Source organism: Nematostella vectensis, chromosome 1 (assembly GCF_932526225.1).
Source record: "Nematostella vectensis chromosome 1, jaNemVect1.1, whole genome shotgun sequence".
In the NCBI taxonomy this organism is placed as follows: domain Eukaryota; kingdom Metazoa; phylum Cnidaria; class Anthozoa; order Actiniaria; family Edwardsiidae; genus Nematostella; species Nematostella vectensis.
In genome coordinates this window covers 9,858,657-9,881,291 of record NC_064034.1, presented here as the reverse complement: position 1 = coordinate 9,881,291, position 22,635 = coordinate 9,858,657, and the positions used below count along the sequence as shown (strand labels likewise).

The window sequence follows — 22,635 nt, the reverse complement described above, 5'->3', positions numbered from 1 at the left end:
TTGATGATGATGATGATGATCATTATGGTGATGATAATAAAACGATGACGCGATGGTATAGATGAAAAAAAATATGATGATGATAATGACGGTGATGATGATGATCCCGGCAAGAAAGATAATTATAATGATGGCATTGGTAATGAATGTGATTTCGCTATTCCAATAATCCTATCCCTTTTTTTTCGTTTTTTCAGTCCTTCCGCGGTAACCGTAACAGGAATTCGATTGTTTTCCATCGTCTAAGAAGACCTGTAGCTGCTCGCTTCGTGCGATTCTACCCGCTTTCCTACCATGGACACATGTCAATGCGTGTTGAGCTCTACGGACGTAGATACGGTATGGACCTCTCTCTACTTATATTTAAATTGTGTGGAATGATTTACCATGCAACTTTATACCTTAGAAGAAATAGCTTATTGCAGTATGAGCATCTCGCCTTCAGGCATTGAACTGAATTGAAAATTATACTATTCTAATAGTTCGTCGTCCAAGGCCTCAGCCATCTGGAATCTCTAACGGTCGCCTGCCTAACAAGTACATCACAGCGTCCAGTGAATGGGACAGGTTCCACGCCGCGTGGCTTGCTCGCCTTCACCGCAAGAAGAAGGGAAGATACGTGGGCGCCTGGTCCTCTCGGATAAATAATCGCCGACAGTGGATCCAAGTAGACCTGAGAGGGTACAAAAAGATCTACAAGATCGTGACTCAAGGACGACACGACGCGAATCAGTGGGTGACGAGTTTTAAGGTCAGGTACAGTCAGAACAAGCGCCACTGGACTTGGTTCAAGACAAAGAGCAGAACTGTGGTAAGTGCGCCGATAGTATGTGCGGTATGATTGGCTTTTAGGTGATCGGACGTGTGCTATGATTGGCTCAGGATGCGATAGTACGCGCATTATGATTGGCTCTGATGCTATACGACGTGCATTATGATTGGCTACGATGCGATAGTACGCGCATTATGATTGGCTATAATGCGATAGAATTCACATTGGCTATGATGCGATCGTAGGCGCATTATGATTGGCTCTGATGCGATAGGATGATGATGCGCGCTCCCTTTAACGAATGTGCGATTCATTTAAGGTACATAGCGATTTCTTTCAAGCTTCTCTCACTGAGCTATTGTTTACTTGTGTAGGTTTTCCGAGGCAATCGGGACCGACACTCCTTGAAGGTCAACGCATTCAACCCACCGTTCACCGCGCGCTACGTGCGAGTTTACCCCAGGACCTGGCATCGCCACATCTCCTTGCGACTCGAGCTTTACGTGGTCAGAGCATGTAAGTCATTGAAATGGAGGAAACCTTGATTCCATAGAAGGGCCTGTTATTCGAGAAAAAAATAATATTATAGAGATTCCTTTTAATACACACCTTTGTTGTTGATTTATATTCAAAATTTAAAGAATTCTAGAAACACCTTTTAATAACTGTTATCACTTGATTTGTTATTTTCTTTAGAGAATGACTCCAGAGGACTTTGATTTCTCATGATCCGATTAAATCTGCAGTGGTCTGATCTTGCTTGATCTTCGATCATTCTTCTACTGTAGACGATTCTTCGATCTTGATGATCAGTTTTGATGTTAAATGTACATATCCATTGCTTTTTTTTTTCAGCACGGAACTCCGTACCTTTAGGCATTGAAGACCGTAAGATCCCACGCCGCGCCATCACAGCTTCATCCTCCTTCGACCGCAACCACGGAACCGACCGCGCGCGACTGAACACCGTCAAGCAAGGGTCCAAGCGTGGAGCCTGGAGTGCTAAACGGAACAACCACAGACAATGGCTTCAAGTAGACCTGGGTCGACGCACTGTTGTGACCAAGATCTTGACCCAAGGAAGACAAGACTTGAGGCAATGGGTCAAGACGTACTATGTGCTGTACAGTAACGATGGTAGACGATTCCGCAAATACCGCGTGCGTGGAAGACCAAGGGTAAGTACACTTATTTTTATCAAGCTCAAAGCGTCCCTTGTATGCCTTTAGAGTAACTTAACGTTATTTTGAGAGAATGTTAATATCATACTGTGCAACTGGAAACTCCAATTGATTTGGTATCCATTGTATTTCCTCGCACGTTCTTTTGTGAGCTCATGAGTTCTTTAATTTTATTCTATTTTAGTTAAAATGGCGATCGATCTTTGTTTGTTTCAGATCTTTATCGGAAACAGTGACAGAAACACAGTCGTCATTCGAAAGCTTAAGCCAGCAATCAGCGCGAGATTCGTGCGTATCGTACCTCGAACCTGGTACAAACACATCTCCATGAGGATTGAGCTCTATGGGCGACGACCATCTGGTACGCTTATCTCTGTCAATCCACGTTTGAATCTTGTCACGTAATCACTATGTCACTCACTATTGAATCTTGTCACGCAATCAGTATATCAATCACTCTTGAATCTCTTTATGCGAGTCGGTGTCACAAACGTGCTGATTTTGTCACGCGGTCTTTGTATCACGCATGCTTGGATCTTATCTGGAATAGATGTGTCACGCACGCTTGAATCATGTCACGAAATTTAGTATGTCGCACACGCTCTAATATTTTCTCTAATCTAGCATTTTACGGCCCTGGGGATGTCCGTTATATGGGAGTTCTATTCTATTCTCCTTTAAAGTTGGGCCTTAGGTGTACAGTGTACAGTATGTGAAAATCTTTAATCCATTCGTTTAGTTCGACCTCCACGTCCTCCACCTCCATCTCGCCTTCCCGCGCTGGGAATGAGGAGCCGCCGCATCCGCAACAACCAGATCACGGCATCATCTGTATGGGACCGCTACCACGCAGCCAACCGCGCCAGACTACACATCCGGCGACAAGGCCGCTACAGAGGCGCATGGTCCGCTCGACACAACAACAGGAACCAATACTTACAGGTAGGGGTAAGGTGATGTAGACACAGGGTCCACTCGACACAACAACAGGAACCAATACTTACGGTAGGGGTAATGTGATGTAGACACAGGGTCCACTCGACACAACAACAGGAACCAATACTTACAGGTAGGGGTAATGTGATGTAGACACAGGGTCCGCTCAACACAACGGCAGGAACCAACAATACTTACGGTAGGGGTAATGTGATGTAGACACAGGGTCCACTCGACACAACAACAGGAACCAAAACTCACAGGTAGGGGTAATGTGATGTAGACACAGGGTCCGCTCGACACAACAACAGGAACCAAAACTCACAGGTAGGGGTAAGGTGATGTAGACACAGGGTCCGCTCGACACAACAACAGGAACCAATACTTACGGTAGGGGTAATGTGATGTAGACACAGGGTCCACTCGACACAACAACAGGAACCAATACTTACAGGTAGGGGTAATGTGATGTAGACACAGTGTCCGCTCAACACAACGGCAGGAACCAACAATACTTACGGTAGGGGTAATGTGATGTAGACACAGGGTCCACTCGACACAACAACAGGAACCAAAACTCACAGGTAGGGGTAATGTGATGTAGACACAGGGTCCGCTCGACACAACAACAGGAACCAAAACTCACAGGTAGGGGTAAGGTGATGTAGACACAGGGTCCGCTCGACACAACAACAGGAACCAATACTTACAGGTAGGGGTAAGGTGATGTAGACACAGGGTCCGCTTGACACAACAACAGGAACCAATACTTACAGGTAGGGGTAAGGTGATGTAGACACAGGGTCCGCTCTACACAACAACAGGAACCAATACTTACGGTAGGGGTAAGGTGATGTAGACACAGGGTCCGCTCGACACAACAACAGGAACCAAAACTCACAGGTAGGGGTAATGTGATGTAGACACAGGGTCCGCTTGACACAACGACAGGAACCAATACTTACAGGTAGGGGTAATGTGATGTAGACAAAAGGTCCGCTCGACACAACCACAGTAACCAATACTTACAGGTAGGGGTAATGTGATGTAGACACAGGGTCCGCTCGACACAACGGCAGGAACCAATACTTACAGGTAGGGGTAAGGTGATGTAGACACAGGGTCCGCTCGACACAACGGCAGGAACCAATACTTACAGGTAGAAGTAAGGTGATGTAGACACAGGGTCCACTTGACACAACAACAGGAACCAATACTTACAGGTAGGGGTGATGTGATGTAGACACAGGGTCCGCTCTACACAACAACAGGAACCAATACTTACAGGTAGGGGTAATGTGATGTAGACACAGGGTCCGCTCTACACAACAACAGGAACCAATACTTACGGTAGAGGTAATGTGATGTAGACACAGGGTCCGCTCAACACAACGGCAGGAACCAACAATACTTACGGTAGGGATAATGTGATGTAGACACAGGGTCAACTCGACACAACAACAGGAACCAATACTTACGGTAGGGGTAAGGTTATGTAGACACAGGGTCCGCTCTACACAACAACAGGAACCAATACTTACAGGTAGGGGTAAGGTGATGTAGACACAGGGTCCGCTCGACACAACAACAGGAACCAAAACTCACAGGTAGGGGTAATGTGATGTAGACACAGGGTCCGCTTGACACAACGACAGGAACCAATACTTACAGGTAGGGGTAATGTGATGTAGACAAAAGGTCCGCTCGACACAACCACAGTAACCAATACTTACAGGTAGGGGTAAGGTGATTTTGACACAGGGTCCGCTCGACACAACAACAGGAACCAATACTTACGGTAGGGGTAATGTGATGTAGACACAGGGTCCGCTCGACACAACGGCAGGAACCAATACTTACAGGTAGGGGTAAGGTGATGTAGACACAGGGTCCACTTGACACAACAACAGGAACCAATACTTACAGGTAGGGGTAATGTGATGTAGACACAGGGTCCGCTCGACACAACAACAGGAACCAATACTTACGGGTACTAGCTTTACCAAAACTGCGTCTTTTCCATATGAAGAAAGAGAGAAAAGAGTGGAAGTGGAAAAGGGATAGAAGGGAGGGAGGAATGTAGGGAAGATGAAGGAAGCATGGATTGATTAGAGGAAAGAGGGATAAAACGAGAAAGGAATAAACAACGAGCTAGGAATTGAGGAGGTGAATAAAGGGGGAAAAAGATGGAATAGGGAAGTATAGATATTAACGATATAGAAATGTAGATATAATTATACAATGATTTAAATTTAAAGGTGAACTTCCGTCGAGCGAAGAAGGTCATGGCAGTAGCGACGCAGGGACGCCAAGACCTGAATCAGTGGGTGACAAGATACTATCTGTCTTACTCTCTTGATGGACTGCACTACACCAAGTACTCACTACGAGGCCGAGTCAAGGTCAGTGTCACCTATCTATCCATCATAGCTGTTTGATTCCGTCTGTTAAATTCTGTAAATAAGAAAATGAGACAAAGGTTTCGATCCTGGGTTAGGTCACCTAGTGATTTTATCAGAGGTGTAAAAACCTGGCTCGCGATGTTAATATACGCTTTACAAATACTCAGTATTTCATACTGCTTTTTGCTAGGTCTTCCGTGGCAACAACAACCGTAACACGGTTCGCCGTCAGTACCTCCGACCAGCGATCAGAGCGGTCAGCGTGCGCTTCCACCCGGTCTTGTGGCGTTCGCATATCTCTATGAGAGTCGAGTTGTACGGACGATCCGCAAGTGAGTATCCATTTCCCTCCAAGAGGCTTGCGTGTTTCGAGCGAGCGGAGATTTTCTGATGACGTAGAAATCTGTTAGTGGTCATGAAAGCAATTTCGGGGTATCCGTAGTACAATAGCAATCCGTGCTCCTTGTTTTTCTGCTCTGAATCTGAATTTGACAGGCGGTACATGAAATAAGGCTTTGCTTCTCGAACTCTTTATTGGCGCACGACATTGTATAAACAGAACAAGAATGTCTACTAGTGATGTCCCAGTTACAATGATACTAGTATTCAGCGGTCACCCTCGTGACCCAGACAAGTGGCCTAAAGAGAGGTGTCAAAATACAGCATCTTTGTTGATGGGTAAAATTTAAAGGGGAAGTGTCATGGTAAGAGCTTTGCAAAAGCTCTCCGGCCAGGACACAATGAATTTCAGTCAAATTCTAATATTGACGTATGAGCCTTTGGTACATGTGGGGAAATGAACTCAAAGGAAATGTTTTCAATAAAAGATTGCATATTATTTTAACAAGGCATTGACAGCTTAAAGTTCAACTGTTTGTAGACAATTAAAAGCCTACAATAAACACTGACTCCAGGCGTTTGCAGTACCATGACACAGCCCCTTTAAAGCCACATTGTCACCAGTTAACTTCCGGAGGTCCGACGGAAACCTCAACCGTTAAAAGACAACAGAATCTATTAGAATCCGATGTATTTAACAGGCCATCCACTCTAAATTATCGATCACATCCTCGAAAAAACTCCCAATAGACACACTGCTTTCAATATTTTGAAATACTTTTCGCGTTTTCCGTTAAAATTCATCGGAAATTGTTACGTAATCGACCGGAAGTAAACTGGTGACAATGCGGCTTTAAGTGCTGCTAAAGAAGCTTGACGCTTCAAGAGTGACTGTTTTGTTAAACGTTACCGCCTGGTTATTTTGCAGATATCCGAAAGCTTCCCCTTGGGGTACAGGACGGTCGTATACCTGACCGCGCGTTCTCGGCATCGTCCGTCTGGGATCGAAATCACGGCGCCTCTAACGCTAGACTCCACTCCGTCCGCCGAGGGCGACGCACTGGCGCTTGGTCCGCTAAACGTAACCGCCGCGGCGAATGGCTTCAGGTGGACGTAGGATCCACAGCTCGCATCACAGGCATCGCGACACAGGGAAGACAGGACTACAATCAATGGGTGACGAGGTACACTCTAAAATACAGCAACGACGGAGTCAGGTTCATTACTTACATCCGCGGGCGACGTATAGTGGTGAGTGTGGTTATTGGCATTGCATGTGTTAACACATCTGTATTTATTTACTTATTTAATTATTGGCTTGTTTTAATGACATTGCAGTGGTGTACATAGCGTGTGGTTACATAACTTGTGGTTTTCCCGTGCTTTTTAAGGTTTTCCGTGGTAACAACAACAGAAACACCGTGGTATTCCACAACATCCGAAAGATGAAAGCTCGCTACGTGCGCATCTACCCGCTTAACTGGTACAGGCACATTTCCATGAGGGTGGAGTTGTATGGACAGAGATCTGGTAAGCGCTTGTCTTATATCTGATCCTCTGATCACGCTTGCCGATCCCCCCCTGAGATCCAGAAATGTGCCATCCCCTCGATCTCTAGGGACACAGGGATCTCTGTATGATCTGCCAAGTACCATGGCAGACCGCAGAGTATGGAAAAATATTGTGCTGGGCATCTCGGCTAAGGCCAACGGATAAGACGATGATGCCTGTCTTTGGCTATAGGAAATCGGGCCCAAATATATTCATTCACGGGATTATTTGTTCAATCTGATTTTGTGTGTTTTAAAATAGCTCAATCCACGTAACCGTTCTCGTCATTTATCGGTATGAAAGGACTACCTTGCCTCTCTCCGTGAGGTTTTAAATCTTTTAAGGAATCCTTTAATAACAATAAATTTCCAAACATTAATTTACATGTAAACCATTGATTTAGTCCGTCGCCCACGCCCGACATCTTGTGGTATCGGCAACGGCCGCCTACCCAACCGTAACATCAAGGCTTCAAGCGAGTGGGACAGGTACCACGCCGCGTGGCTGGCCCGTCTGCACCGCCAGAAGAAGGGAAGATACGTGGGGGCATGGTCCGCGAAGAGAAACAGACGAGGCGAGTTTATTCAGTACGACTTAAGGAGACACAAGAAGATCTTCAAGGTGGTCACTCAGGGTCGCAGTGATATCAACCAATGGGTGACTAGCTTCTATGTGATGTTCAGTCAGGACGGAAGACGATGGGTGCCGTTTACTTCGCGTAGCGCCGTCAAGGTGAGTCTAATGGGGCCCTCTCTTTTGAAACATTAGAGTTCTCTTAGCTTGCTAGACTAGCTTAGCTTGCTGTCATGCGTCACAGTTCCGGATCCACATTTCGCGGGGCGGTATCACAAAGAGTGTGACACAATCGTGAAGCAGCCTTGCATTGTTTCACACAGTAGGGGAGTTGCGCTAAGAGATCCCTTCACTTTTTGGTTGGGCAAACTCACGCGCTTACGAGCGCTTTAGCGCTTACGAATCAAACCTTTTTTTATAACAGTTACCGAATAATGTCAAGCTTAGAGCTCTAAATTTTGTGGTTTCTTTTTGATGTAGATCTTCCGTGGTAACCGCGACCGCAACTCTTTGAAAGAAAATCTGTTTGATCCACCTTTCACGGCGCGGTACGTACGAATCTACCCATGGACTTGGCATAAGCACATCTCTCTCAGGGCTGAATTCTTCGCTGTCAATGCTGGTAAGTGCATTGTTATCTATAATCACACATTTGTTGAAATAACCACCTAAAAATAAAATCTGATTATTCATTTATCAAATTAAATCGAAAATTAGACAAGTCAATTAAAATGGATCTTACCCTTCTTACCTTTTTGCTAGGATCATAATGAGAAACCAGCCATAAATTTTGGTGGCTTAAAAAGGCTCATTATTCGTCTTGTCATTAATCTGCTAACTCTATATTCTTTCTTCCTCAGCCATCACAAAGGTGCCTATGGGTATTGAAGATGGTAGAATACCAAACCGAGCAATCACCGCGTCTTCTGAATCCGACCGGGACCATGGAGCAGCACGGGCACGCCTTAACACCCGAAAGGAGGGCAAGAAGCGAGGGGCGTGGTCAGCGAAGAAACTCGACCGCCGCCAATGGCTCCAGGTGGACTTGGGAAAGCAAGCACTGATCACCAAGGTCTTGACTCAAGGGCGACAGGATCACAACCAGTGGGTGAAGACGTACAAGGTCTCGTATGGCAACAGCCCGAGGAGAATGCGGTTCTACCGTTTCAGAGGGAGGGTCAAGGTACAGTAACACTCGTGTAGCAATTCTTCACTTGTACTGTGTCTGCGTCTTCGTAGAGTTAACAGTTGGTGTCTATGTGAGCAAACTTGTTTACCGACCTATTTAGTGAGAACAATTCACAACGCAAATGTTACTTTCTAGTTGTAGCTTAGCATCTATCAGAAATAACCCAATCCACAAATGGATAGTTTTGTTGGTCATATCCTGAATTACAGTGCACGTTACATGCATTGCTTTCATGTCGATAAATGGTTTGTAATTTATAAGATTAAAGCGTGCACGTTGGGCAGCTTCTTTTGCTCTCCTCGAACCCGCTCTTCGAAATATTTTCCTGCGGTTTCACTAATCACGTCTTGTGCTCGCAGGTGTTCCTGGGTAATAGTGATAGAAACACCGTGGCGATCAGGTCCCTTGGCCGAGGTGTGCGCGCACGCTATGTACGCATCCATCCGCTGACCTGGCACGGACACATCTCCATGAGGATTGAGCTGCTCGGCAGAAGACCAGGTAAGAGAGTCTTCATTGTCACGTGACACAAAAACGTGGTATCGGGCAGCGGAAACTACAGCGGAACCTTAATATAATGGACCTTCATAATGTCGACACCCTCTGTATAACGGACACTTCCCAAAGTTTTGGTTTCAAATTCTTTAGTCGTTTTCTCAAATGAAACCTCATACAAAGCGCACTTCGGCCTCAGCTCCGAGGGTTCCATTGTATAGTTTTTTTTTCAACGAAAGTCACCATATACTTGAATGTCAGGTCTTACCAATTGGTGTACAGGATAGTGATATACCCTCAATCTATTTGTTTAGTTGGACCTGTACGGCCTCCACGTCCTCCACCTCCATCTCGACTTCCCGCTCTGGGAATGAGGAGCCGCCGCATCCGCAACAACCAGATCACGGCATCATCTGTATGGGACCGCTACCACGCAGCCAACCGCGCGAGACTACACATCCGGCGACAAGGGCGCTACAGAGGCGCATGGTCCGCTCGACACAACAACAGGAACCAATACTTACAGGTAGGGGTAATGTGATGTAGACACAGGGTCCACTCGACACAACAACAGGAACCAATACTTACAGGTAGGGGTAAGGTGATGTAGACACAGGGTCCGCTCGACACAACAACAGGAACCAATACTTACTGTAGGGGTAATGTGATGTAGACAAAAGGTCCGCTCGACACAACAACAGGAACCAATACTTACGGTAGGGGTAATGTGATGTAGACACAGGGCCAACTCGACACAACAACAGGAACCAATACTTACAGGTAGGGGTAATGTGATGTAGACACAGGGTCCGCTCTACACAACAACAGGAACCAATACTTACAGGTAGGGGTAATGTGATGTAGACACAGGGTCCGCTCTACACAACAACAGGAACCAATACTTACAGGTAGGGGTAAGGTGATGTAGACACAGGGTCCGCTCGACACAACAACAGGAACCAATACTCACGGGTAGGGGTAATGTGATGTAGACACAGGGTCCGCTCGACACAACAACAGGAACCAATACTTACAGGTAGGGGTAAGGTGATGTAGACACAGGGTCCGCTCGACACAACAACAGGAACCAATACTCACGGGTAGGGGTAATGTGATGTAGACACAGGGTCCGCTCGACACAATAACAGGAACCAATACTTACAGGTTAGCCTCATGTAAAATGCGTGCCACCGATAGAACTATCATAGGCGCACTTGTGATTAACATTTGCTCTTTTTGGTGTAGGTTTCTTTCCGACGCCCCAAGGAGGTCATTGCCATCGCAACCCAAGGTCGTCAGGACATTAGCCAATGGGTGACGGGATACTATTTGTCGTACAGTCTGGATGGTGTGCATTTTGCTGTGTACGCCCAACGCGGCAGGACAAAGGTAAGAGCGAGCTGTGCACAAAAAGACGCGTCTCTTAGAAATACCTCCATAAAGCTATAAACCTCTTTTTATCAACCACCTTTCATGGTCCCGAGTGCTCGCCTTATAGAGATACCATGTTAGGTTAATCTAATAACCTCCATTAAGCGGCCACCTCCCATGGCCCCGAAGGTGACCGCTTAAGAGAGGTAGCTATAAATACATAACATGCAAAGAATTAATGGGCCAACCTCGCTATTAAGCGACTACCTTTCATGGCCCGAGGTTGACCCCTAATAGAGGTACCATATTACCTATGCATACATAGAGTTAACTATTTGCTCTTGTTTTTATTTTGCTATGTTGAAGAGCTCACTTAATTCCTTCTTTAAAGCAAACAGATTGATGATTGAGATGTCAACTTGCAGATTGATTTTGAAAGTTGATATCTCCCTGAAAGTATTGTCACCCAGAGCAGCTCCCTTGTTCATGCTTTGTTATCTATATCTGCGATTCTTCTCGTTCAATAATTAAGTAAACCTTTTCTTTCCATCCCCGCTAGATTTTCCGTGCCAACCGTAACAGAAACTCAGTTGTCCGACACCTCCTTCGTCCTGTGATTTATGCCGTTGCCGTGAGAGTTCATCCCGTCAGTTGGCGATCTCACATCTCCATGAGAATGGAGCTTTACGGCCGAGCTGCTGGTGAGTACTTTCTTTCTCGAGCAATAAAACTCGGCAAACAAGTTTCCTGTCAGGAAAAATTCAGTTGAGAAAATTGCCTCAAATCAATGGAGAGGACTAAAAATAGCCTTGCTTAAAAGATCGACTTTAGCATTCCATTTTACTAAACAAGCGTTAAACTTCAGATCGCCGCAAGCTTCCACTTGGTGTCGAAGACAGCCGCATCCCAGCCCGCGCTATGTCCGCCTCTTCCATTTTCAACAACAACCACCGCGCAGCTAACGCCCGCCTCAACAAGGTCCGCACCGGACGTCGGACAGGGGCGTGGTCCGCACGGTATAACCGACGCGGTCAGTGGCTTCAGGTAGATATTGGCACTCAGTCACGTGTCACGGGCGTGGCTACGCAGGGCCGGCAAGATTACAGCCAATGGGTGACGAGATATAAACTGCTATACAGCAAGGATGGACTCAGGTTCACTACCTATAGGAACCGCGGTCGCACTGTGGTAAGTTCAATTCCTAGTTCTTGGAATTTCCATGAACCTTACTAGTAAAGTGTTAAGTGGAAGTGAAAGGCTGGGTAAAGATAAAATTCTTGGCTTTTTGGAATTTCCATTAACTTAACCAGTCAAGATTTAAGCCGGAGAGTCATAATGGCTCGGTGAAGCTAGTAGTTGTTTGTTCCTTGGATTTCCAAGAACTTAACTAGTTAAGTGTTAAGTTAGAGTAAGTTAGAATTGCATGCCTCAGTGCAGAATGTTGTAAGTATTTTCAAGCAAATGCTATTGAGATTGTGTTAAGCTGAGGAGGCATCTCTTGTAGGAAAATCTTCGGCGAGGATAATAGTCAGCTGACAAATAATCGTATTATTCTGTGATCGTGTTCTACAGGTATTCCGAGGTAACAAGGACCGGAACACCGTGGTTTACCACTCGATTCACCCTGTTCGTGCGCGTTATGTTCGCTTTGTCGTCTTATCTTGGCGCAGTCATATCTCCATGCGAGTTGAAGTCTACGGACAACGATACAGTAAGTAACACAAACCCGAAGGTAGTCGAATAATCGCTGTTCATAAGACCCACCCTAGATTAAGCTCCGTTTTTTCTTTTGTTTGTGGGTGTGTTATGTTCAGGTATATCAATTTCTTTCCTGGGATCTGATTAATTCCAGGAGCTCTTCTGCGTTTATTCTACGAATTGACTGAGCCAATGATCGTCGGTTATACTAGACAATTTATAAAGCTTCGTCCTTAAATAAGTGCCTTTAATATTAGTTACCATCTATATTCCAAATACCACCTCTCTATACTATTCTACATTCCATAGTCAGTCTTTTCTTTTTTTCTGATTATCTATTTACGAAGATTTATTCGGTCTCTCAGGCCTTCTTATTTCATATACTCAATCATCGCCATTATCTTGTCTTAGTACCGCGTCGTCGACCATCTTCTTGTGGAATCTCCAACGGCCGGCTGCCCAATAAATACATCACTGCGTCCAGCCAATGGGATAGGTACCATGCCGCCTGGCTCGCTCGTCTGCATCGCAAACGTCAAGGACGCTACAGGGGTGGATGGTCCGCGCATAAGAATAATCGCCGCCAGTGGCTCGGCTTCGACTTCCGCAGACCCAAGAGGATCTTTAAGGTGGTCACGCAAGGTCGTAGCGATATTAACCAATGGGTGACGAGCTTTATTGTGAAGTACAGTCAGGATAACAGACGATGGGTGCCGTATACACGCAACAGCAGAGTCAAGGTGCGTCCTTGTTGACGTCGTTATTTTAAGTCATTCCCGAATGTTTTAAAGTGTTTCTTTCAAGTGCCTCCATTTTCTCACGGGCCCTAGCAAATTGTCGAGCATGATTAAGCATCCATTTCCATCGGCTGATTTTGGGAATCTATTGCGATATTTTCAATTGAATTTAGTAATTGGACTATAAAACTTTGTTTTTAGATGGCTATTTGAACTTTCTCTACATGATTTCGTAATTTTGTATTTCATTTATATGACCCATTTGCATTCTCCTTACATTTGGCGTTGATCGATCAGTGTTACTGTTGAAATGTTAAACTGTTTAGTGCATTTGCAGTTGCCATAATTCTCACGTAATTTTTATCACCTCCAGGTGTTCCGCGGAAACCGCGACCGTAGCTCTCTCATGGAGAACCTGTTCGATCCACCGTTTACCGCGCGTTACGTGCGAATCTATCCACAATCCTGGCATGGACACATCTCGATGAGAGTCGAGTTCTACGCTGTCAGAGCTGGTAAGAGGCACAGGATTACTACCCCCGTCCTTTCTGTTACATTATCGTATTCCAGACGTAGTTTATGGGGCTGTGACCCTTGTTTCTAGGAGTAAGGGATTGGCTCACCCAATTTTAGGGCCTCCTTACTGTTCATTACTGTATTTATTTCCCAGTCCCTTTACATAAAAGAAGTTCTTTATTGACATATTTCAAAGCATCTGTAAAGTCAAAACACTTTTTCATCTAGCTACCAACAAAGTACCAATCGGAATCGAGGACGGTAAGGTTCCCAACCGAGCTTTCAAGGCATCATCCTCTTGGGATAAGTACCATGGTCCTTCGCGCGCGCGACTCAATGCGGTCCGCAAGGGAGCGTACAGAGGGGCGTGGTCGGCGAAAAAGAACAACAGGCGCCAATGGATCCAAGTTGATCTGGGTCAGCGTACAGTGATCACGAAGATCTTGACTCAGGGAAGACAGGACTTGAACCAATGGGTGAAGAGATATACCGTGTCCTATAGCAGGGATGGCCGCAGATTCAGACAGTACAGGATAAGAGGGCGTACTAGGGTATGTATCCGAGTGTGTCAAGAGAATTGTTAAGTGGATTATACCGGATAGGGGCGTTGACGAGAGATACTGAATTAGGGGAGAAACTAGGTTATGTAGTAGGGAGGGTCGGAGGCTTAACTAGATGGGGGTACAAATTAAGGAGGGAGAGTCCAGGGATTAAGAAGTAGATGTTGAAGAGGACAGTAGATAATGAACTGGAGCATGGTTAGTGTAGTTTACTACAATCCGTGTCAATAATAGCTGAGACGGATTGTAGATGGGAAAAGTGAACAAACTTGGGTATGCAAGGGGAACCGAAGTGTGTGTTTCGGGAGGGGGAGACGTTAAAAGCAAAGCTTTGTGCAAGTATGAAAAGGTAGCATTGTGCAAGTATGAAAAGGGGGCAAAGGGTCGGTAGAATATTGAGTTAAAACAGAACCGCCCGAGATGCCCGGTAAATAGGAGAGAGTGCACATTGCAGCGACGTTTTAGTTCCCAGAGGAGAACCTCCTTCTGTTTCATTGTAATTTTGTAGCTACGTGATCTAACTATTTATTACTCTGTGATTCTTTAGATTTTCCTTGGTAACAGCGACCGCAACACTGTTGTTGTTCGCGTCCTGAGGCCTGCCATGGTCGCGCGGTTTATCCGTATCCATCCCGTGGCCTGGTACAGACACATCTCGCTCAGATTCGGTCTCCGCGGACGGCGCATTGGTGAGTGCTCAAAATTTTAGCCGTTTTGTGTTTTAAGGGGAACATCACGAGTTTTTCGTTCGTGGCCCAAGGATTACACAACAGTCATTCATGGAGAGATGCAAAATACTCGCAAGATATTAATCTTTATGGCTCTGGGAAAAACCATGTGCAACTTCTGAGGTTGCCCCTTTAAGGTCCACGTAAAAATGGCTCAGAGGTATATAAGGAAAAGAATCCTGGTTACACCCTGCGTGGATACCAGTAAGAATTATCTGCCGTCTATAAACGTGACCGCGTAAATAGATGTTAATTCTATTGTCAGGTCCGATTTGCATTATATCCATAGTACTTTTAGAGTGTGTGAGCATGTGTTTGATTTATTTCTCGCTGCAAGCCTTTTGTGATTTTTTTAGTTAAACTTGTTTTTACTGTTTTTCAGTTGGGCCTATCAAACCACCGCCCCGTCCACTTCCACCCAAGCCAATACCACCAGGTACGTCACGCAACCAGGTCACTATTGAACGCCACACCAATATGTCACGTTACCACGTCACGCTTACATGTCACGCTATGGCGAATCGTATTATGTTAATTCATTGATATCGCGTTACTCCAGACACGCTGCTTCATCTCTCTGTCTTTACGGTGCTGTGAGTGTTGTGCCCCCCAAAGCAATGTCTCATGTATGGTTTTTCTTTACCTCAGTCACGCTGCGACACTGTCCTGTCACGCTTGACCTCGGCTTCCTGGTGGACGGATCTAGTAGCGTTGGACGCATCAACTTCCATCTGATTAAGACGTTCATCAAGCAGATCTCGAGTACCTTCACCATCACGCGTCACCAGACCCACGTGGGCCTTGTCACGTACTCTAGCAGACCCCAAGTCAACATGAGGTGAGGTTTCCTTTTCAAACCCGGAATCCCTGGAGATTCGCCTAAACCTACAATAGGGTTAGCCCAAGAAAGTTCTACCTCGGGGAAGCTGGTGGCAGGCTTAAATGGGGTACAATTCGATCTTATTTGAGTAATGGACTGATAAATTTGTGTGTAAGAAGCTTGGCATTAAATGGACCAGATATGTTGTGTGTGTTGTAGGCTTGTTTGGTAAGCATGTGTTTGATAAGCATGATATGTATTTTGAAACCTTTGGACCAGTAAAATAGGGTATATCTCCGAAGCGAATTTACCGCTACCCTGGGAAAGAGCCACCCTCCAAAGCCTTGACAGATATCTTATATTTCTATACATATATTTCATGTTCTTCAGGTTCCGCCAGTACAACAGCCAAGCGGAAGTGACACGTGCCGCCCTCCAAAGCCTTGACAGATATCTAATACATATATTTCATGTTCTTCAGGTTTCGCCAGTACAACAGCCAAGCGGAAGTAACACGTGCCGTGGACGCCACTCGGTACCCAGGCCTCCGCGGAGAGAGACTTGACCTCGGTCTTGATGCCACCTACCGCTACTTGTTCCAGCATGAGCCCACGTACATCCAGCGGGTGCTTGTTGTCGTCACTTCTGGTCGTCCAGACCGCCGAACTTTCCACCGGATTCACCGGACCACTCGACTGCTTGAGAGGAAGGGTGTCAAGATCTTTGTCGTTCGTCTTGGAAAATATCGACGTGGTAAGTTACATCGAGAACAGTTCAACGAAACGTACGACACAACTCTTTGAAAAATTCATACAGTTTCAGGCGAGTTGAAGTGCTATGAATAGAATCATGCGATCTGATTTTATTAAAAGTGCAGTAGAGATCCTGGGAAATCATGCTAAATCATGTAGAATTCCAAAAAAAAGTGCAGTACAATTTAAAAAAACAAAAAGTGCAGTACAATTCTAGTAGAGGTACTGTTTCATTGTGTTTTTGACATTAATATTTTAATCTGCATTTCCACAGGCTCACTTTTGAAGGTGACGTACCGAGACAGACACGTGTACTACATGCGCTCATTCCGTAGCCTTGTCGCTCGCGCTGGACAAATCGCACAAGCCATCTGCTCAGAACAGGTAAGAGATGGCTCCACATGTCAAACTGCATTTTTATGCATTTGAAAAGAACGATATTTTGCTATTGAGCATATATATTTGTGAATCCCTCACTGGATTGTTGTTTTCGTTGTTTTCTGAAAATATGAGTCTACGGCTTCTTTTTCAAGTAAAAGCTTGAAGTTGAATCCGTTGTCTTCGCAGATCATTCTGAGTTAATTAATCTCAATGCACAATATTCTGCGAACTCTCGTCAATCAATTGCTTTTTGGCTTCCGTCCAACTAATGAAATTATATTTTGATGCTCATCGATTGGTCAGCGCCTTTGGGAGAGGTGGCGTGATAGTAGGAGACTATGTCAGAGCTGTCCAATGAATTCCTTTAAAGACTTTGCTTGACGGGATTATCGGAAGCAAAAAGCGATTCGGGTGCTGAAAGTCGTCGCGAGAGTACGCAGAATGTTGAAAACCGTAGTGATTTTCGACAAAGAAAAACGTTTATAATTCATGTTTTAAATAGCTGCTCCCTATCATTCTTTTAACATAATTTCTCCTTTGTATAACTGATGTCTTTTATTCCTTTAACATAACGTGGCGCTTTGTTCACAGAAAAAGGAGATTGACCTACACAAGCGCATGCGGCTTGCCAGACCACCTGCACCCCAACAGCCAATCATATCGCAGGACACGAACGAGGTTGAAAGCAATATCCTTGCTTAGATGGACCAAGATAGATATGAGCTTCGATGGAAAGGAAACTGAGCAGAGAAATACGGAACTATACACTCGGCTCTTATAGAGCTGTTAGAATAGAGTCATATAATCTCTAATATTTAGAGCGTCCATTAATATTAGGACCTAGCGTGTAAATTAGAGTAGCCTAGAGTAGAATAAATTAGTCACGGCATTATACAGTGTTGTTTGTGTGTCCTTATCTTATGCTTGGGGGTCCAGCGCGTTCTCCTCTCCAAAAAGAAACCCGGAAAACGACTCCCTTCTCCCATCATGTGGTTCCCTTGCTTTCTTGTTATGGCGCAGCGCCTCGCATGGAACCCTGTCATGCTGGGCAAGAAATTCCCCTCCCCTTTTTCACTCCTCCATCGTCTCTTTTCCCTCATGAAGGTGGTCTGGATCATGTGATGTGATGCCGTGGGTCCACATTGGCTGTCGCGTCGTCCATCACAATTATCTTGTTCTGGTGTCTTTCCTCTACATTAAAATTCGCCCCGCCCTCTTGGATGCGGTATTTAAGTTGACCAATCAGACCCAATACAAGGGGCCCCACTTTGACATCGTGTAACGCGCTCCAGATCTCGTCGTCTGTGTTTATCCAATCAGAATCAAGATAGTGGTTTCAATCATAAATAGTAAATACATTCGACCGAGACCAGTAACTTCTTTAACCCAAAAAATGTATATTATGTCAGCAAGTTTGTATATTGAGAGTATGTTGCCTCCATCTTAGGCAGTGTCTGGAAAATGTTCTAGCATGGCCTTGAATGTGGGGTCTGATTGGTTCTTTTGTTGGTACTCATCCAAGTAGTCTTTACTGGTCAAAATTGAAATTTTATATGGGGGTTTAAAGAGACTTGTATTCTCTTACTTTCGTATCGAGGGCCGCGTAGTAGGGCGTTTCCCATGCGTTCCTTATAATAGCGCGGATCCCCGAGATGATCTGACAGACGAGGGTAACACGCTGGTCGGTAACTTCCACTGTCTCCTCACGGTAGTACTCGCACAGCTGGACGACAACGCTCTATGGGAAAGGACGGATTCTGTTAATTGCGACCGATAGTTAATAAGGAATAACATATCAAGAAAATTTAGCCAAAAATTGTCTTTTTTGCCAAACGCGGTCACTTCCATAAAAGGAAACTAATGCATTCCTTATTTGGAAAAACTGCATGATTCCTGTCATTTTTAAGGTTGCCGTACCGCAGGTGCTTCGCAAACATTATGACTTGTAATCAGAAGAGAAAAACAGTGACTGTGACCATCTTTGTTCAATGGAGAAAGTATCTGAAAAGACACTAAGAGTCCTCGGTACCAGTCCCTCAAAACGACAACGTTTTCTTCATATGGACGGGTGGCTCAGTGTGAAAATTAAGTTACCTTATAGAGAAAACATTAAATAGAAAAAGAGCCGTTAGCTACTAGGACGGGAGTAGCTAACAGGAATAGATAGGTGCTTAGGATAGTTGTTAGGATTGCAAGGGTCCCATATGCCCTCCCCCCCCCCCCCCCAAACACAAAAATTGAGTGCCCTCGGAACTGCGATGCCTATTCACGGTGTGTGTTAACCGCCTCACCAGGCTCCTTCTTTCCCAGCTCTTTATTCCTGATGTTTTAGCGCTTTTAGAGCAAAACGGCAAATCAAACGGGATGTCACTAACGACAAGCCGCGCAGCGAAAAGTAATCGGGGTACGAGGCTTGGTGTATGTATACTTTGATGACTGACCTGTATGGCTATGTACCCCACGGACATTGCCAGACCAACCAACGCAGGCCAGCCTGCCAGCCACACCATGACCGTCGCCGTCGTTGCGATAATGATTGGGGCCATCAAAAGACCCGGTATAACGGTTATTCCATAACAGAACGACTGTACGTCCGTGGCTAAGAGATTCGTCACGTGACCGGTCGTGACATCAGAGATGTTGCTAATACTCTGCAGCAGCATCTGAAGGAAGAAAACAAGCGCACACAAAGTGTTATAAGCAATGCGCATACAGAAATAAACAAAGTGTGAAGAATGTTAGGGCGGAGAGCGTGGAGAAAGAGGACATATTTGAAAATGGCAAAATTTTTACAGGGGAGCATGCCCCCCAGACCCCCCTATACAATATAATTTACACCCCTGAACTGAAAATGGCTCAGCTTTTCTCCTGGCTTGGTGGTTTTTAAGGCCTGCTCCGCCGCCCCTTTATGAGCATGTCTATGTCAGCCCCCCCCCCCCCCCCCCCCCTTTACACACACAATAATTTTAGTTCTTTTTTGTTCTGGGGGAGGGCCTTAATTTTTGGTCGCCTTTTTGGGGGAGGGTCACCATTTTTGTGCTTTAGATTGGGGAGGGTCGCAATTTTTTAACTAGAAAAAATCCCCCCCCCCCCCGATAAATAATGACCTTTTCCTAAATTACTTATAACACAAGTCGAATACACTCTTTTTTAGAAAAACTTTTTTTTATAAGAACGTCCAGCTTGAGAGTTCACCAAATTTTAAGAACATACCGAGGCTCGGATGACCTGATGTGTTCTAAAATGCAGAACCAAATTGTGCTCATAGTAACAAACTTATTATTGCTGTTGATCATTAGTATAATTTTCTTCCTAATAATTCATTGGGTATTACATACTTATAACACTCATATGAACTTTAAATGCTCCAAAAATATAAACGGCCCAGCCTCAATTGAAAATTAGACGTTCTTATAAAAAATAAAGAGTGTAATCGAAATTTAATTGCCGATGTTATAATAGTTACTAGCTTACCGATCGACAAGTCTTTGTTTCCAAACCCGAGTTTGCAAATCTCGCTAGGTCTAAGGTCTTAGTAGTTAATAATGGATGACGAAGATTACTCTGAGTCGGAGTTGTATTATCCTGAGAGATTGTAGTGGAAAATTTTGACACGAAGAAAAACAAACTGACGAGCGGGCGAGGGCACAGGTAGCCCAAGCTCTCTACTTGTTCCTATCGATTTTAAGGTAAAGATTGTACGAAAAACAAAATGAAGCATAAAAAAAATACTTGTTGAAAAGAAAAATGCAATTAACTTCTTTTTTTATGTTTACATTTTGCCGGTTCTCTGGCCGTTATAAAGCGTATTTTGTGGATTTGAAGAATCCCGATTCAAACTAATTTCGAGCATACCTCACGTTTCGTCCATAAATCCACACTTTCTCCCGCTTAATCGCGCTCAAATCATGGTGACATCCTTACAGATAGTTGGAGTTCAGGTAGCCCAAATATTAGGGCCTTACGAGTATATGTTGCGGAGAAATATGGCCGAATATCCGTCTTCTCCGTCGCAGAGCTTTGCCAACAATGAATTGGTCAACCGTCAAAATAGCCTCGTCCCGGCTAGCGCAAAAAAGAGTATCCTGTCGTGGTGGGGGGAGGGGAGGATAGCGTCCAAACTAGTCCACACTTAATTCGAAAAGGTCCCTGCCGTGGTTGATCACGAATTGGGCCACAAAACCTCCTCTAAACATTAAAATATCACTAACTTATCTAATAAGTAAGATCATGTAGTCGTTTACACTTCTAGGCATTTCCTCGCATTTTATACAAGCTTGACTATATGTAGTTTCTTTGGAAATCTATTGTGTACTTCTGCACCTCGCACTAGAGGCTCTAGATAAAGGTAAAAACAGCATTACATGCAGGAGTTTTCTTGGGGGGGGGGGGGGGGTTGCGAAAAGTGGACCTTATTTATGTAGGGTGGGGGATTGGGAGAGGGGGTTCATAAAATAAATCGGGTCATTTGGAAGTTATCGGAAGATTTAGCCACATTCGATTGATGCACCACAGACAAAACAATGGGAAACAAAACAATCGAACGGAAATACAATAGAACAATGAGGTAACTTTATTCTAAACGATATTCACTCATTTGCTTTGAAAGCACTATGTCACTAAACCCAGCCAAATGTAAACGCATGGCGATCGACTTTTCTGACTATAATAGTTGTATGGTGTCGTTAAATCTGCACGGGTGGCGCTCTTATTGGGTTCATAAAGATGTTCAAGTTCCTTGGAGTACGCATATCTAACGACTTAACATGGAATGCGCACGTCAATTCAGTGCCATAGCAGGCCTCGAAATATGGAGGAGGGGGGCACAATACAGAGAAATTAAGAACATATTTGGGGGGCACAGCCACGCCCCTATTGGTAATTTCCTTATTTTTAAAATTTTTGCTGAGAGGCCACAAGGCCGACCAGCACACTAATCTTTTGATCCCGGGCTTTGGGTTAGCGGTGTGTCAATCTGCGCATTGCCGTATGCAATGCGGCACACAATCTGTACACAAGATTGGAAAGATAGGAAAACTAAAAAACGAAAAACAATGTTTCCTGTTATTGAGTATGGAAACTAAGGGGAGACCAAAAAGAAGGGGAGAAACAGCTCGGAAAGTACTTGGGAAAACAATATATAGCCATGACTGTTGGAAAACCAAAGATCAAAGCAATGTTATTGGCCAACTTGTGGATTGAATGCAACATTTACAATGCTCTGGGTCCTTGCAACGCACTCCCTCGTGTTGGCCATTTTGACATTTTTTTGGGGCATTAATTTACCAAAGCATGCAATCAAACAATAGTGGTTAACAGTATTAAGTATAATTTCCCAAGTGGATATAAGAATCGCACACGCTGATTGGTCAAGATTTTTAATCTAACATTGAAAGTGCATGCACGATTGAGATGTAGAAAAATCCCAAAAAGTAAATCAGAACTGTTTTTTTGTTAGTGAAATCTTAGGATTCGCTTGGGTAATAATAATTAAACAATTATTCGCCTCAAGCTCATTGAATATTGCATGATAATCCCCTCCACTTCGTCTTGGGGATCATCCGTCGAGGGGATTATTAAGGAAATGCTCATTTTCCTATATCAATTCAGAAAATATCCAGAACTCTTCCCAAA

At 44.7% G+C, this 22,635-nt stretch overlaps 2 protein-coding genes across 5 annotated transcripts in view; one reads left to right on the top strand and one right to left on the bottom strand.

Annotated features, from left to right (window-relative positions):
• LOC5520309 overlaps window positions 1-17,893 on the top strand; it is a 138,668-nt gene extending 120,775 nt beyond the window's left edge. For both annotated transcript variants that reach the window (XM_048725767.1, XM_048725771.1), the window contains 28 exons: window positions 198-339; window positions 483-811; window positions 1,147-1,288; window positions 1,628-1,950; window positions 2,170-2,314; window positions 2,693-2,895; window positions 5,148-5,291; window positions 5,482-5,623; window positions 6,559-6,881; window positions 7,022-7,160; window positions 7,585-7,913; window positions 8,235-8,376; window positions 8,615-8,937; window positions 9,303-9,444; window positions 9,753-9,964; window positions 10,684-10,827; window positions 11,369-11,510; window positions 11,675-11,997; window positions 12,382-12,520; window positions 12,919-13,247; window positions 13,618-13,759; window positions 13,989-14,311; window positions 14,868-15,009; window positions 15,431-15,484; window positions 15,697-15,886; window positions 16,350-16,621; window positions 16,895-17,004; window positions 17,593-17,893. In XM_048725767.1, the coding sequence (XP_048581724.1) occupies window positions 198-339; window positions 483-811; window positions 1,147-1,288; window positions 1,628-1,950; window positions 2,170-2,314; window positions 2,693-2,895; window positions 5,148-5,291; window positions 5,482-5,623; window positions 6,559-6,881; window positions 7,022-7,160; window positions 7,585-7,913; window positions 8,235-8,376; window positions 8,615-8,937; window positions 9,303-9,444; window positions 9,753-9,964; window positions 10,684-10,827; window positions 11,369-11,510; window positions 11,675-11,997; window positions 12,382-12,520; window positions 12,919-13,247; window positions 13,618-13,759; window positions 13,989-14,311; window positions 14,868-15,009; window positions 15,431-15,484; window positions 15,697-15,886; window positions 16,350-16,621; window positions 16,895-17,004; window positions 17,593-17,703 (5,601 nt within the window). In that variant the 3' untranslated portion in view covers window positions 17,704-17,893. The remainder of the gene's footprint in view (window positions 1-197; window positions 340-482; window positions 812-1,146; window positions 1,289-1,627; window positions 1,951-2,169; window positions 2,315-2,692; window positions 2,896-5,147; window positions 5,292-5,481; window positions 5,624-6,558; window positions 6,882-7,021; window positions 7,161-7,584; window positions 7,914-8,234; window positions 8,377-8,614; window positions 8,938-9,302; window positions 9,445-9,752; window positions 9,965-10,683; window positions 10,828-11,368; window positions 11,511-11,674; window positions 11,998-12,381; window positions 12,521-12,918; window positions 13,248-13,617; window positions 13,760-13,988; window positions 14,312-14,867; window positions 15,010-15,430; window positions 15,485-15,696; window positions 15,887-16,349; window positions 16,622-16,894; window positions 17,005-17,592) is intronic.
• On the bottom strand, window positions 197-21,080 carry LOC116603735 (ATP-binding cassette sub-family C member 4-like). 3 transcript variants are annotated; one of them, XR_007307442.1, is made up of 8 exons: window positions 20,857-21,080; window positions 19,443-19,664; window positions 18,587-18,739; window positions 6,541-6,821; window positions 5,527-5,678; window positions 5,275-5,343; window positions 1,428-2,494; window positions 197-1,331 (listed from the first exon to the last, which is right to left on the bottom strand). XR_007307442.1 is itself a non-coding variant. In XM_048725780.1 (4 exons), exons 2-4 carry the CDS (start codon window positions 19,662-19,664, stop codon window positions 18,244-18,246), a joined length of 435 nt encoding a protein of 144 aa, XP_048581737.1. In that variant the 5' UTR covers window positions 20,857-21,066; the 3' UTR covers window positions 17,477-18,243. The 3 variants fall into 3 exon arrangements, 1 of the variants encoding a protein (XP_048581737.1); XR_007307443.1 differs by having other exon boundaries at window positions 6,601-6,821; XM_048725780.1 differs by lacking the exons at window positions 197-1,331; window positions 1,428-2,494; window positions 5,275-5,343; window positions 5,527-5,678; window positions 6,541-6,821 and adding an exon at window positions 17,477-18,303 and having other exon boundaries at window positions 20,857-21,066.
• Window positions 21,081-22,635: the final 1,555 nt, after the last annotated feature.